The sequence below is a fragment of the Pleurodeles waltl genome, chromosome 4_1 (genome assembly GCF_031143425.1).
Source record: "Pleurodeles waltl isolate 20211129_DDA chromosome 4_1, aPleWal1.hap1.20221129, whole genome shotgun sequence".
Classification (NCBI taxonomy): domain Eukaryota; kingdom Metazoa; phylum Chordata; class Amphibia; order Caudata; family Salamandridae; genus Pleurodeles; species Pleurodeles waltl.
Genome location: NC_090442.1, coordinates 635,535,938 through 635,552,737, shown reverse-complemented (window position 1 = coordinate 635,552,737; position 16,800 = coordinate 635,535,938). Strand labels below are relative to the sequence as shown.

Genomic DNA, 16,800 nt, shown 5'->3' with positions numbered 1-16,800 from the left:
CACCTAAAAGGACATAGCTAGAGGAGCAGGTGGGCATGGCCCAAGAAAAAGGGAGGCTAAAACTGCAAAATGCTGACGCACTCAACGACACAAAAGAAAATACAGTGAAAATAAATAAAATAAAATAGAAGGAAGATCGTATTTGAAATGGCCCGGGTACTAGCTTTTCTAGATGTCTGCAAAGCAACTGAGAATAGGAGACGTCACGTTTGCCACCTCATCTGATGATAATGCATGAAGATCAAAGAATATTCTGTCACCACTTTAATAAAAATGTTGTTAAAAGGGCAAGAGGAACCAAAGAACAAAAGAGGCACAAAGGCAAACAGATAAGAACTGAGTGCACAAAAATTCGACCACTCAGTAGGAATGTTGTGGTCAAAAAATATTCTGGATAAAAAAAAGATTGTACACATTCAGATACAAAGGAATGCCCTAATAGAGAATGAAGGAATATATTGTTGTTGTCACATCAATAAATCTTAATGTTGAGTGGGCGAGAGACCTATCCTAGGGATGGGTAGTAGAAGGAAAGCAGGGTGTCAAGGTAGGAACAGCTGCTTTAATTTGGAGATATATAGCTACATAAATGCATGGTATGGTAAAACAATGTTCAGCAGATTTTCAGAGACAAGGGGAAAATAGCTATGATTTACCAATGTGTGTGCACAATGCTTCAATCCCATAAAACCAATGTACTTTATTTTGGCATAACTGATAAAATTATGTTCTTAAAAACGTTGAAGAAGGAACTTCAGGATTTGAATATTTTTTAGCTGGCTAAGGGGACTAATTCATCAATTGTATGTGCTGATGAACTTTCAAATGCTCTTCAATGTACACCCTGCTCTTGCCACAAAACTTCCTTATAAGCTGTGGCTTTTAATCTGGATATCAACTGCATCCTCTCTCACAAGTAACAGCAGATGAATGGGTTGATCAGAGATTTACAAGCCATAGCACAACATTTCCAGTTAGTGTCAATGAGATCATAGAGCTATAAATTATCAAAACCTAAAGAACTGGAATCACAAAGATAAATTAATTATTCAGGTAGCTGCTTCACTTGAGAAAGAACTGCTTAAAAGTTGAAGATTATTTGAAACAGGTGAATTTCAATCTTTTTATCTGCTAGTTGCCTGGACAATTTAAAATAGTTCAGTTCTGCAATTAGGCACCGTTCAGCAATCAGTATTCCCCCTCTAATGGACGACCACTGAAAGGAGTAAGCAATACTTTTGGTCCCATTGTAATATCTTGACATTAGGATTAAAGGGGCAATTTTATACTAAATTAACCTATTCTTCTCGCGGTGCCAGACAAAACTCTTAAAGCAGCCAGATGGATACAGTTTTAGAGACATGAGCATTAAAACACAAGACAGCATCTTAATATAGACATTTCTCACCAGTTACTGGGGCGCCAATGTTTAGTGTGTTTTACTGGTGGGATACAAGTGTGCCAGTGTGAAGTGACCATTTTAGTACAGGCAGAATAAAAAGTATATCAACGTGACCATTATTTCTGTGTAGATGTGCTGAGCATAATTGTGGATTGATGAATGATGGAATGATAGGAAGATCTTTCCTTTCTCCTCACAGGTCAACTCTCCCGTGATTGTACTACAAAGGCAAGACGTATTCACACTTTAATTCTTTCCCTTTCTAGCCATTTACCCATACTACTGAGTAGCATTGACGGCAAGACATGAGAAAATCAAGTTTGGGACCCAGTACTTATGAATGCCCTGGACCAATTTTGGTGATAAATAAGGGTTTGAAACATGGGACACGTTGCTAAGGGTCTACACTGCTCAGATTCTTAAAGTGTATTTCCTTTTTTGGTGTTGTAGGGAGGTATCAATAAACTTATTAACAACTAACCAACCTTTATGCATTGTTATCTGCCTTCAAGGTCCCAGGTTAATATACCAGTTGGAATGTATGCCTCAAGACCCTCTCACAAGAGCTTCAGGAGAGAGTACACCATGGTAACCGTCTGGCTGATCACGGTTAGGAGGGGCTCAATGATAAAGCAGGACACAGGCATGGGTTAGGGACGTTTTACTTTTCAAGGAAAAACCTTTAGCCCCCCACTGAGCTGTCATCTTTTGAGCTTAAGTATCATGTACTATGATGGGTTTAATGTTTCTGGAAGAGCTATCACCAATTAATTAGTGCAATCACCAATGGATTAGAGGGCAAAAACCCAGGTGCTTAATTAACTGCAGGATCAAGAACACTATTCACCTAAATATTTATTCAAGTGGGAAGGGCAACATTGGCGAAACTAGCAGAGAAACTAGGATCTGCTTTGGCGAACACAAGTCAGTTGTTCAGACAAAGAAAATGATGACTGCCATGCCATATGTAGGCAAGTGCCATAATGAGAGAGTTTCAATGAGTTATTATAGAGAAGATCAAGGGAAAAATCAGAGGTTGGGATCTAGATTGAAACAAACTCTTGACGACAGTTCAGGACCTTTAAATGTAATATATACAGATAAGGTATGAATTAACATATTAGCTGGCGGAGTATCATACTCTCATGATTTAAGCACTCCTCATTCAAAATTTAATCACCTTCCTATGGCGAACCTTTATGTCTGGATTTTTTAAATTTTTATGCCAGGGTTGGTAGATATATGTGTTCACAACTGTACAACACCTGAAAATGATGAAATTACAGATTTAATGAGTTCTGAATGTTATCACCATCTAGAATACGCTCCCTTTCAAATCTGACAATTTAATTTCTCTCTTTACTGGTAATATAAAGTTGTTTTTTTTATTGATACTCACTGCTGTGCAGAAAAGTTCAGAGTCGAGTTGGGGATGAAGAGTCTTGCTGGAAGGGATGGGTAATGCCACATAATAAAACATGAGGAAATTATTAATACAAGGAAGCATGTTTATGCGTTTGCCCTATGAGGATCAGGATTGAGGACAGTTTCCAAGGTGGCGCTTAAATTTCTCTCTGCATACGGGAAGGCAAGATTGCTGCACTAGGCCGGGGAGAGCATAAACAACCATAAAGTTACAACAACTTTTCTATACAAGGGATAGTGTAACCATGCAAAGGTAAGCAATGTTACATTCTGACCGAAGATACTGTTAGAAGTATAGTGCCAGAGAACTTTGAATAGAAAGAAAGGGAAATTGTTTTTCTGAAAAGCCATTGTAGAGTCATACTATAATGGCAGAGGACATGAATTAACTGGTGATGGAACCAACTTCTACTACTTGAATTAAGAAACAATCATGAGACGTAATGGCGATCTTAAATCACAAAGATTCCTATATTAATGTTATGGGTCATTGTAGTTCTATTAATAAATAGGTTTTAGTTAAAAAAAAAAAATGGAAATTGATGAAAAAAGAGAACAAACTCTAATGGAAATGAAGCAAGGTATTTGTAAGCATATGCACTTTAATGTTTTTATTAGCTTAATGATTAGGGGCCTCCGACTACTGTTTTGATGAAGGCTTTGTGTGCATTATTGTGTTTTTGCTTTCAATTAAAGAAAGCAAAACTGGTGGAATTGTATTTGATGTATATTAGATATTATGATCTTCGCTATATTATGAATGTGTTCTTCTAGATTGCAATATTAATGCATAATAATATTTTCTACCGTAGGTGTGCACTCATTGAGTTTCTGAAGATAGACTCTTCTGTGTAAAAGATTATTTCACAAGAAAAGATTGTCCCTAGGATGGTGATTGTAACCCAGCAAAATGCTGTATCAGTGTTTTAATGTGGAGTGGCTTACTTTGCTGTAATACTGCAGATGTACGTATTGTCATTAGATGTAACAGAAACAAGTGTGATTATTAATCTGATTAGTGTTTGAGGGGGGTATAACTGGTGGAAGGCAAAGATAATTATTTTTGCCATTGTAAATCATTTTAGATATTGTGATCAATGATGGATAACTTAATTTCATACATAGTTGTTGTGAAACCAATAACAATGTGATAAAACTTGCCTTAAAATAATGATATGGAAAAACATTAAATGACAGGGCTTTGTTGATTTTTTCTGTTTACTGATAGCACCTGACCACAGAATTGTGTTTCCTTTTTAATATTTTGAGTGCTGCTAAGCTTGAAAATGCACTTTGGTGGGCACCCTGCACTCAGCACTAAACTTCCTGATAAATGTACTGTGACTCTATGTTTCTTTCACCAGACATGTCAAAGTAATGGTGTGATCAGAGGATTACAAGCCTCAACACACCATTTCCAGATAGTGACATAGAGGCCATCAAGTTCTAATCTAAGCTGGAGATAAAGAAATTGGAATTTATTGCAGAGTCAGATTACGTAGAAGTAGTAATATGTACATTAAAGAAATGGTATGCTTAAGTGCCTCAATAAAAAAACTGAAATAATCAAACCATTTTTCTAACAAAGAACTTTGGAAACACTTACAAGTGGCGACTGTGGATATTTCTACTTTGACATTTGATTCATAAAGAAGCAAATGGATCTAATATAACACAGGTGAACAATACGAAATAAGTTCTTATCTAATTTGCCCGAAAGATGCCAATAACGGTCAAACTATTTTAACTGTACAACAATTCCCTAATTTATCAAAGCAGATTTTGAATATAAGAATGACAGTGATTTATTTATGAACACACACGAAAAACAACACATAATTCATACCTATTGTATCAGCTTTGCTAAATCTTCGTGTTACCAAGTTGTTCATATTTCCATTGTCACAGAGCTTTAATTCTGTTAGATACACTTCTACTTTGCAGTGCTTCACAAACATACCCTGTTCAACCACCTGAAAACATAGCAAAAATTAAGTGTAAACAGTAAAACTATAGATTATGTATTATAGTTCTCCATGATGCACCAGAAATTTGCAAGTGAGTTTTTTCAAACGTTTGTTGGAACATTTGTATCAGAAAGAGTTCAATTTGAAGAATCGTATTATTTTAAGAAGGTTTGTGTCCTCCTGTTCTTATCTACAATGCAAGGCATTTTTTTGGCTCAATGAAGAGGTCAATCAAAATAAAATTGATGACAAGAAATACCCAACACCATGACACTAGTTACTTGGCCAACTCTTCCTCACAAATATAATGTTTGGAGGAGGAAGATAGTGCTTTGAAAACAGATGACTCGGGAGAAACATCAGTGGTTTAGATGAACTAACATGGGACAGTTGGTGGTGAGGTAATAGCAACTTGGAAGACAATAGCAACCAGGGAAGAAATGGTTGTGAGAGGAAACACTGACTGTAGTTTGGTGTGGACTGATGGCGAGATGGAGTACAAAGCTGAGGTGAGAACAGAGTGATACTTGTTGTCAAGGGGAGTGCAAGGTAATCAAAGGATGATGTAGGGAAGGGTTACTGAGGAATAATGATGGTCTGTGGAATGATATATTGTGCTGTGTTGGCTTCAAGTGCCCTGATGCAGATGAGCTGACCGCTGATATCGGGCATATGCATGATATTGTGGCATGGTCTGATGGTGAAATGGGAGACCAATGGCAATTTCAGATGGGGTAAATCTTGTGTTCCTTTACGGATGTAGCGCTGTAGAATTTCTACCGACAGAATAATGCCAGTGAGTAACTCAATAGTATTCCGTCTCCATGATGGAAAATATAAAACAAATGGACGTATGGGATCAAGGTCTCCAGCCTTAAAAAACATATGTCAGCGGAATTTACATTGAATGTTAAAATACACCCAAATACAAATAAGCAATAGATGGCATCTTTTAGCTCTTCATCAGCTCCATGGGTTTATATTTTGTTTCTACCTGCTTCATTTTTGCATTCCATAAAGTAAGTGCCTTAACATGACAAATATATAACCCTCATTGAAGAAAATTAACACTGGCATGAATCTTATGCACTTTTTTTTGTGGGGGAAGGGCGGGACAGAATCTTTTTTTTTTTTTATGCGTATCCATATGTTACCTTTGATCAAATGCTGTTCACATTTCGAGCAGTTCTAAAAGGTTTCCATTGAACACAATGAAGTAGGGGGGACACCTACACCTTAAAGCCCTAAAATTGGCAGAGGCATTAGAGAGATCAACAAAGCTATTTCTTCCATGTGCAGCTATGTCCCACAAAGAAATTAATCTAAGTCTGAGCAATCAAGGAACACTTTTAAAAAGTCAGTGTGAACTAAGGAGGGTTTCTGGAAACTTTAGCAATGAGAGAAGAATGCAGAGACTCGTAAATGAAAGGAGGAAAAGAAAAAGAAGTGAAAAACTGGAAGTTTTAAGAAAACTACAGCTTCCTTTGGCACTCCGTTAACAGCTGAAAATCTAGCAACTCAAAGCCAGTTTGCAGAAGCAGACACAGAGGAGAGGCTCACTTTGGGAGAGCTTCCGATGCAAATATTGGCATACAGGTTGACTTGTCCTCAACTGATAAAATATATTGCAAAAAAGGGAGAAGGAAAGAGAGGTTGGGACAACTAACACCTAGAGAAGTAGGGGTGTTCATTAGAAGGCAAAATGCAGAAATACAGACTGGGCGTGCATGCTGTGTGGAGCTTAGCATAAAGACTTGCAGCAGAATATTAGCAGCATGAAAGCGATGAAGTCTAGGGGCCTCCAGGATGGCTTTATCTGAAGGGACAAGTGAATCAATGAGACCACTGGAGGCTATCAAACCAGTCCCAAAGCGTCTGAAGATGGGAATTCACCTTGTGCTTGCTTTGTAGCTGGCAGAACTCGTGCCAGAATTGGGGGCCAGAACTGGACCAGAAGTTGATAATAGCATTAAGAGAACGTACCAGTACACCAGTCAAGAAGTGGGATATTGTGATGCCTGAGCCACATTGCAAGAACATCTTCTTGTATGCTGTCAGCCTACCCAACCCATCTGCCCAGAGTACATAAGTGGGACTATGAAGAAAGAGTAATGAGGGGAGTGTTTATCAAGCAGGTGTGTAAAATTGTCCTTTGGCTTGAGGAGTGAATGGGCAGGGATTAATCATTGCAATAAAAAGTTCAGAAAGAACAATGACCCCCAACCCATGGTCTGCATACATGTACAACCAATTTTTCTTGCTCTGACACATTTGCTGCTCCTAAGAGCCACAGAACTAGGGAAGAACTGTATTAACTTTTTGTTGGAGGGCGCCTTTGAAATAGAGTGTCAAAGGGGTTCCTTTCACATGAAATAATACAACACAATTAATTGTGGGTTAAATTTAAGCCAGAAGCGAGTGTGTAATCTTTCACATAAAAGAATAACGGGGCAATTATCCTAAGAACTACATATTACAGCATGTGTCACTTAAGAATGACAGTAGGCAAGGCATCTTAAAAATAAATTAACTGAGTCCCAAACATGGGTAAAGCGGACTTAAGGCGCACCAAGCTGCATTTCCACATGTAACAACTAAATCATTGTTTGGATCTACCACTCCAGTGATGGCAATCTTGATGCTTACTCGATATACTAATAATGAACCTCAAACAGATAATACATTTCTAAGATCCCCTATGAAATTGGAAATTCAAGCTTGAGTTCACTTTATGGAAGAGATGGATATCAGAACCTCAATCATTGTCCAAATAAGCCCACAATTCACTCACAGATGAGATTCTTGGTCAAGGAAGGAGGAAGTGATAATCCCTTGTCTGCCATCTACAAGACAAGGGATCGCCAAAATTACTGTACAGGTTAGGAACACAACAGTTAGAACATTGTACTTTCTTGGTTAAGGATGTGGATGACTACCCTTTCCCAGTGCTACTAGCCATTCGTGCAATTTCTGATACTGTTGAATGTTATTTCAGAAACACAGATTGTTCAAGACGGTGTGGCATGTGTCTGATAAGGTGGTCACCTTGCCCTGGTGCTCCACTCCTGACCCCTGGATTTTGGTGTCCCAGGGCTCCTGAATATCTTTTTTAGCACGTGGTGATCAACTGAAAGTACTCAGAAAAGATACTGCTGCTACTAGCAAAACTGAAATAATTCAGACGAAATTTTACTGCAGTTTAGACTAAGTTGGCTACATGAGGTTGTTCTTACAAACACACAACCCATCATTGTATGCGCTTGTATACCGAGATCGCCTACAGCAATTCAGCAGCTCCACAAACTGAAACCCATCAAAGCAAATTCTGAAGTGAGTGTGTACAATGTCTCGACTCGCAATAAATGAATGTAGTGTTCCCAGTGTCCTGGAGCATCTTTGCAATTCTCAGTCTCTCTCTGTAGGAGGCTGGCATGGCTTGTAGTGGGTACCAAAGGTACTTACACCTTGTGCCAGGTCCAGTTATCCCCTATAAGTAGAATAGAGGTGTTTCTAGCAGCTTAGGCTGATAGAAGGTAGCTATGACAAAGCAGCTTAGGCTGAACTAGGAGACATGCAAAGCTCCTACTATACCACTTATATCATATGCACAATATCATAAGAAAACACAATACTCAGAGTTACTAAAAATAAAGGTACTTTATTTTTATGACAATATGCCACACGTATCTCAGTGAGTACCCTCAGTAAGAAGGTAAGTAATATACACAAGTTATATGTACACAAACCACAAATAGGTAAGAAAGAGTCAGAAAAGTAATGGAAACAGTGTAGAATTACAATAGGCAAGCATAGGTCTAGGGGCACCACAAACCATATACTCCAAAAGTGGAATGTGAATCATGAATGAACCCCAGACCTATGAGAGCTTGTAGAGGGTCGCTGAGACTGTAAGAAAACAGTCAGGGTGTCCAAGATACCCCACCCCAAGACCCTGAAAAGTAGGAGTAAAGTACACCTACTACCCCAAAAGAGCACAATAGTAGTGATAGGGGGATTCTGCAAGAACAACAAACACCAGCAGTGCACTGACAATGGATTCCTGGACCTGAGGACCTGCAAAGCAAGGGGACCAAGTCCAATAGTCGCGACAGTGTCCAGGGGGGGCAGGAGTCCAGAAAACCCCGGATGAAGGTGCAAGGAAGCTGCCCCCAGATGAAAGAAGCTTAGAGTTCTGCAAGAAAGAAGAGGACTAGGAACTTCTCCTTTGGAGGGAAGTTGTCCCACGTCGCGATGAAGCTTGCAGAGGTGTTTCCACGCAGAAATACCGCAAACAAGCCTTGCTAGCTGCAAGGGTCGTGGGAGAGTTGTTTTTGGGTGCTGCTGAGGACCAGGAAGGACCCGGATGTCGCCCCTTGGAGGAGGAGACAGAGGGGGTGCTCAGCAACTCAGAGAGCCCTCACACAAGCAGGCAGCACCCGCAGAAGTACCTGAACAGGCACTTGGAAGATTTGTGAACCGGAGTCCACGCAGAGTTACAAAAGAGGGTCCCACGACGTCGGAGGCCAACTCAGCGGGTTGAGCACTGTAGGACGGAGTGCTGGGGACCCAGGCTAGGCTGTGCACGAAGGAAATCCTGGAAGAGTGCACAGAAGCCGGAGCAGCTGCAAATCACGCAGTACACAGGTTTTCAGTCTAGCGTGGGGAGGCAAGGACTTACCTCCACCAAACTTGGACTGAAGGGCCACTGGTCTGTGCGAGTCACTTGGGTAGAGTTCCTGTGTTTCGGGGACCATGCTCATCGGGGTGAGAGGGGCCCCAGAGGACCAGTGATGCAGTCTTTTGGTGCCTGCGTTAGCAGGGGGAAGATTCCGTCGACCCACAGGAGATTTCTTCTGAGCTTCTGGTGCAGGGTGAAGGCAGGCGACCCCCAGAGCATGCACCACCAGGAAACAGTCGAGAAAGCCGGCAGGATGAGGCGCTACAATGTTGCTGGTAGTTGTCTTGCTACTTTGTTGCGGTTTTGCAGGCGTGCTGGAGCAGTCAGCGGTCGATCCTTGGTAGAAGTCGAAGAGGGAGATGCAGAGGAACTCTGGTGAGCTCTTGCATTCGTTATCTGAAGAATTCCCCAAAGCAGAGACCCTAAATAGCCAGAAAAGGAGGTTTGGCTACCAAGGAAGGAGGACTGGCTACCAAGAAAGGTAAGAGCCTATCAGAAGGGGTCTCTGACATCACCTGCTGGCACTGGCCACTCAGAGCAGTCCAGTGTGCTCCCAACACCTCTGTTTCCAAGATGGCAGAGGTCTGGGATACACTGGAGGAGCTCTGGGCATCTCCCCTGGGAGGTACTGGTCAGGGGAATGGCTAGTGCCAGGGTGCCCACACAGTAAGTAACTTGCCACCCAACCTTCACCAGGTGAAGGTTAGACATATAGGTGACTTATAAGTTACTTATGTGCAGTGTAAAATGGCTGTGAAATAACGTGGACGTTATTTCACGCAGGCTGCAGTGGCAGGCCTGTGTAAGAATTGTCTGAGCTCCCTATGGGTGGCAAAAGAAATGCTGCAGCCCATAGGGATCTCCTGGAACCCCAATACCCTGGGTACTTAAGTACCATATACAAGGGAATTATATGGGTGTACCAGTGTGCCGATGAGAATTGGTAAATTTAGTCACTAGCCTGCAGTGACAAATTTAGAAAGCAGAGAGAGCATAAACACTGAGGTTCTGGTTAGCAGAGCCTCAGTGATACAGTTAGGCACCACACAGGGAACACATACAGGGCACATACTATGAGCACTGGGGCCCTGCCTGGCAGGGTCCCAGTGACACAAGGACTAAAACAACATACATACAGTGAAATGTGGGGGTAACATGCCAGGCAAGATGGTACTTTCCCACACTTTCTCTCTTTATCTTCCTCTTCTTGAGGAAAATCTGAGATGGTACCTCAGTTCTAGCAAAGAACTGGAGAATATGGAGAGATGTCCAATTCAGTTCATTGCAGAGCATCCAATGCAGTGGATAAGAGAAAACAAATGAAACCAGAAAGAGCTGAAGGCAGGTAAGATCACCAATAACCTTCTATTTTTCAGAAATACATGATGTTTCACCACACTGTGAATTGAAACCAGAGCTAAAGTCTCTTCCAAAAGCATTCAGTTACACTTTCCCTTCCAAGGTTTTAACATAGACTACTATGTCGGATCATGCAATTGACTTACATTTATCCTGCCATTAAAGACTTGTACCACAAACACATGTTAGAAATATAATTAAGTTTTGGGCGATCACCAACTTATCACAGTACTCAGTCAAATATTTGGCAGAGTCAGAGATTGTAGCCATGAGTGAATCCAAGGAAAAATAGCAGACAACCAACACAAAAACACCCAAATCCGAACTTCCTTCACCAGACTTGTTAATTAAGGACAAAAAAGACTCTAATGTCACCATGAACCTTATAATGAAAAAACTGGCTGCGATACATGATTTTGTAGAGCGCACAATCATCAACACAGACATGAGGCAAGTTGAATGGCTTGCATATGTAAAGACTTTCTGGAACTAGCCAACTGAATCATAGACAAGCATCAACTGCCACCTGGAAGACTCCAATACAAAGCTTAAGAAAAAAGCTGACCTGCCGACTTAACTGCTAAATATTAAAAGAAAAATTAACAAGTTAGAGTAACACGGCAGGCAAGGGAACATACATATTTTTGGTATACTGTAAGGAGATGAAGACAGCATGAAATACTGTGTGGATTTCCTGGAGTCCAGAATTACAAATACACTGGGCATGAAGTCTAAGAAAGACTTTTAGCAAGAAAGGTGTCAAAACATTCCATCAATTAAACCAAACTGAAGAAGTTACTTACCTTTAGTTAAGTTCTGCCTGGTGGACACTAACTGCAGATTCCTCTCTTAAGACTCCCCGCCCACCAGACGATATTGAGAGAATTTTCACAGCAAAGTTCCCATGCTCTAAAAGATGGAGCCATTTGGATCCGTGATGACTCCCTACTGCATCAGAAATTACAGAGCGGAGGTGAATTTAAGTGAGCCGACATCAGTTTTCTATATTTTGCCTTTTGCACCCACAGATATAACAAACAAATTGCAGGTGAGCAGTGTACCAAAACCTAATTCTGAATCTTATTATTATGGTTTCAAGTCTTCTCTACAGAATGGGTAGGTGGGGAGGCACTGAAGAATTGAGGTTAGACAGAGTATCTATAAGAAAGAGTGTTATCAAAGGTAAGTAACTGGTTCTTCTAAGAGATACTTCTAACAAGATTCATCACCTTAAGAATAGATACAATAGCAGTACCTCCCAATGGAAGCAGGTCTGGGGAATAGACTAAGACCAGAAAATCCTAGAGGCAAAATGGCTCTCCTATTAGTCCAACTGTCAAGGCAGTAGTCTTTTGTGAACATGTGCACTGACACCCATGTCCCAGCTTGGTGAATGTCCAGAAATGGCACCACCCTCACCAAATATGTTGCAACAGCTGTAGCCCTGGCGGAAGGAGCCTGCAGGCCTTCATGCAGATGACTATCATTCTTATTAGCCCTTTTCTGCAGTGCCTTCCCCTTTTTAACTCTAAACAAATTGGCTATTCATACTATTATCTTTTGTCCAAGGCCTTGCTGGGCCAAAGATAACAAACAACAAAACATTCAGAGTTTGGATTGTGTATAACAAGCACCACACCAAAACATTTCTCAGCATCCAGTACTGAAGGACTTTCTTGAAAGGTGTAGGGCTGCACAGGACTACTTTAACTGCAGCATGCATTCCACTGTAGCTGCTCAATTTTAACAAATGGAGGTGAAGGTTAAAGAGACTTGGGTCTCCTAGTTCCTTAGACAAGAGCTCCTTCCAAAGGGACTGCCAGATAGGGGGTTTAAGGGCAAATGCTTATGTTCTGGAGCTTCGTAGTCCCCCGTCACTCCCACCACCCCCCTCAAGACGAGGAAGTAGCGTGAATAGATCGCTCGCTGCTCTCTGAAGCTGGAACCCACTGAATGGCATTCTTGGCCAACAGAAGAATAACTTCTTGTAGCAAGATTGCGGAATGGTCCGCTGACAGCATCTCTGATTGGGATGGGGAAAGACAGGGAGTAGCTCCTTCAAATTATTTTCAAGACCCATCTGTCTCAAGTGACAGATCTCTAACTGGGGCCCTAACTTTCTGTACTACTGATGGATCTGTTGGGCAGGAGAAAAGGGTCATTAATTCGTTTGAGAGTCAATTCAACCTTCCCGCCAAGCAATCTGGAGCCAATGAAGAGCATATCCTTAAGGAGTTGATCACATTCAGATGCTCCTTCTAAGCACTAAACAGGTAACATTACTGTGCACGCAATCCACGGTGTCCAAACCAGCATGCAAGACATACTTCCTAATGTCTTGGCCATCATGTATCTTTTTAGCCAGGGAGGCCCGATGTCGTCCAGGATGTCCAGCATGATTTAGCTGGCTACGATAGGTGTGCATGCCCAGAAGTATACAGTGTTCAGGGATCTTGAGGCTGAACTAGTGAACTAGTGAAGAAAAGACTCTTCCCAGAGGCATCAATAGGTTTCGCCTGTCTATCTTCGGGGTTGTTTGGAAAGACATTAGGAATTACTTTACCACAAGACTTTCAGGGGTAGCACACCATGTCAGAAAATCGGAACCACTGGAGGCTGCATATGTCACCTAGAAACAGGATGACTGACGGGAGGGCCTGAACATGACTTGACTCAAGTAGCCATAAGGGTGACCGTAAAAGCCTTGCTGAATGGTAAAACTAGTTCAGATGTTCAAGGATCTCTTTTAAAAGGTTTCCCTTGTTTTCAACAGCAGGCACCTTTAATTTAGGTACTTCTGCTGCCCTTCACACAACTACTGCCAAAGAGGCATTTTTCTCCATTGGTTGCAAACTCATTGGTTTGCCTTCAAAATCTCACAGCGCAGCGTATGTCTGAAGCAAGCCAACCACGCTTCAATGTCAGTGACCGATGGTCAAATCAGGTCATAAGCCAGCGCCAGCAGAGTCGGCATTGTCATGGCACAGGAGTGAAAGTATGACATGGTATTGAAATAAACCCAGGAACAGGCCCCATAAGGTAAGTTGGTGCTTAGGGAAGACTCTCTGGCTGAGGTTAAACTGGACTGCTGCTCCTTGCAGTTTCGTGTGGCTGGAAGAAATGCCTGAGGGAGCTGAAAGCATCTGAAACAGCAACAGTATGGCTTCCTTGAACGCAGCAAACTGCTGCTGGGTTGACGATGGCCCAGGGAATTCGAGATGCGCCAGGACCAACTGCAGGACTGGATCAGAGTCAGAAGATGCCTATGGAATATGACTGTTTGAGGGACGCTCTGGCGTCTTCTCGTTTGATTTTGAGTGGCAGGATGGCTTTGAGTACCGCTTTGTCTTCTTGTCCTCATGATTCGTCTCAAACTTACCAGAAGCCTTCGAGGTGGGACAGGACTTTGCGAGGGACTGTCTCGTTCAACAGGCTTGTAAACAGTCCCCCTACTTGGACTGTGTGCTATGTTTTGACCACAGCCCAAACTTCTGTTCCGTGATGTAGTACTTTATCTATGCTTCTAGATCACCTCTGAGTGCATGAGGACAATTTAGCACATGGCAGAGTAATCTAAAGAGCCCAAAAATCAAGTGTGCTCCGTGACCGACATTAGCTTCCAGCAGTCATTGAAAAGTTTGAATCCTGCTGTTTTCAGGTAGACATTGCCCTAGCACACAGTCTTACATATTTTAGAAGTCATCTGAAAATTGCCAAAAGACTTCAATGTAGCATATAGGCTCTTTGTACAGCAACAAAGTTAATTTGATGAACTTAAAAGAAGAAGTATTTTTATTCATATAGGTTCTAATTAAAAGACAGTAAAAGTTATTCTTAATCAACTATATAAACTCTTTATTAATGAAAATAACTGATGGCACTTAGCACACAGATAGTTAGAGAAACTTGGAAGATGGCCCAACTAAAGAAGTGAACAACAGCGTTAATGGAACACAAGTTGTCAGGCTTGCACCTTAGTCCATGGAAGTTCGTAAACTCATCTGAGTGCCACAAGGTTCACTGCTCAACCCCACCCTCTCCAAAGTATACATGATCATTCTGGTTAACGTTATCCGCACTCGACATCCATATCCTCTCCAAAGACTACAGCAAATCATCCTCTCCCTTCTCAGACAAGACCCCTAACACAAGAAACAAGTTCACTGCCTGCATGACCAAAGTCACTAACTTGATGAAAGCAAACTGCCTTAAGCTCAAAACTGACAAGGAAAAACAGTGATCTTCAGCAAGAACAACTCACTGTGGGACTCCAAATGCTTTGGAACAATCGAGAGCAAACCAGACATGACCGCAGAAGTCAACGCCATCACTGCATCCTTTATCCACACTCTAAAAATGCTGAGGAACAACTTCAAATGGCTCCCAAGCAACACTAAAACGTTCCCTTTAAGTCCTAGTCACTAGCAATTTGGACTATGGGATTACCAAGCAACTCACTAGAAGACTAGAAACTATCTATAGCACAGCAGGCAGGTTCATCCTCAACCTTTCACACACACCTCACATCACACCACACTTAGGGGAACTACATTTACTACTGATACACAAAAGTGCTCAATTCAAACACCTCACACACATATTCAAGGCACCACACAAATCTTTCCCCATCTATCTGAATAGTCATATCTCCTATCACCAACTACTTAGTCACCTCCTCTCCACAGGAATCCTACTCACACACATTGCATGCATACACAGAGAACCAGATCAGGAGTATAGGGTTTCTCTTACACTGCTCCTTAATTGTGGAACGGCCTACCACTCCACATCAGAACCACCTCCTCTCTTCTTGAATTCCACAAAAAGCTAAAGATCTGGCTTTCAATTAACCAACTTACTATAGGCAGAACTAGGCACCCACACCTGCTCAGGTCTAGGATACACATGTTGGTGAGGCACTTTATAAATACACATTAAAATAACATATCCAATTGATTGGTTTGTTCAATCCAATCATATTCCCAAACTCTGGATCCAGATATTTATTGATTTCTATACATTCAACAAAACAAGCCTTAAGCCCTCAAATAAATTAACTTGTATGGCTATTCATCTTAAGTTAATGCAGAACATGAAGGTATGGTTTTTATCAACATTCTAATAGGAAGAATTTACATAGCCACACATTGCCTGACAGAGAAACTTCCTAAATACAGACAATAGTTATACTGTTTTATGGACCATGCAGATATAAGGATTCCAGGGTCACAGGAAGTATACTGCAAAAATATGTGGCCCAGTTACAAAACAGCTGTCTTGGATGAAAGAAGGCAAAATGTATATCTTTAGGGCTTAGTGAAGTATAATAATGTAAATGTATGAACTTGATATAAGTATATCCAAAATTCTAGATAGCAATCAGCAGATTCAAAAACAAATTAATATGGATTTGTGTGATGTTTTTCTCCTTATTGGCTGAACCTACCAGACAGTAGAAGCTGACTGGTTGTAAAAGACCTAATGTTGGCTTACAAGAACTTTCAAGGGTGTGCAGCCTGCCCATGGCATAACATTGGTTGGCCTGTCACTCATTTGCTTGCTTTTTATTTGAGAGCTTTCCACGTCTGTGTTTGTTCCACCTCTGAGCGCGGCCACTTTGCTATCTTGCTGACTGGCTAGCTTCTATCCTTCCACTTCTCACTTTGAGGATTTTTTTGGGGGGGGCTTAAGCACTCTGTGCGAGGGCATGTGTTTTCCAACTCTCTCCTTCATGTGCTTCTCCCTTGCGCTCTATGTTTCTATATTCCTTGTGCCTCAAGCTCTCTCTTGTGTGCTTCTCCCCATGCCTAATTACCAGTCTACCTATGCTCTGTGTTGCTTTCTCACTCATGGTATTCTCCCCTAGTTTTGCGCTCTCATGTGCTGCGTTTTCCATCTCCCTGACAACTCCCCATTGCTTTCCCTACCTGCTACTCTACTGCCCCCACACTATCTTTTTTTTAACTTTT

At 41.5% G+C, this 16,800-nt stretch overlaps 1 protein-coding gene across 8 annotated transcripts in view; it reads right to left on the bottom strand.

The window, feature by feature from the left end:
* USP15 (ubiquitin specific peptidase 15) overlaps positions 1 to 16,800 on the bottom strand; it is a 617,233-nt gene that overhangs the window by 478,778 nt on the left and 121,655 nt on the right. For 6 of the 8 annotated variants that reach the window (XM_069229069.1, XM_069229070.1, XM_069229071.1 and 3 more), the window contains exon 4: positions 4,674 to 4,800. The exons of 1 other annotated variant lie outside the window; for it this stretch is intronic. In XM_069229069.1, coding sequence (XP_069085170.1) covers positions 4,674 to 4,800 — 127 coding nt within the window. Of the gene's footprint in view, positions 1 to 4,673; positions 4,801 to 16,800 lie in introns of those variants that run through there. One more of the 8 variants, XM_069229076.1, reaches the window with a different exon arrangement.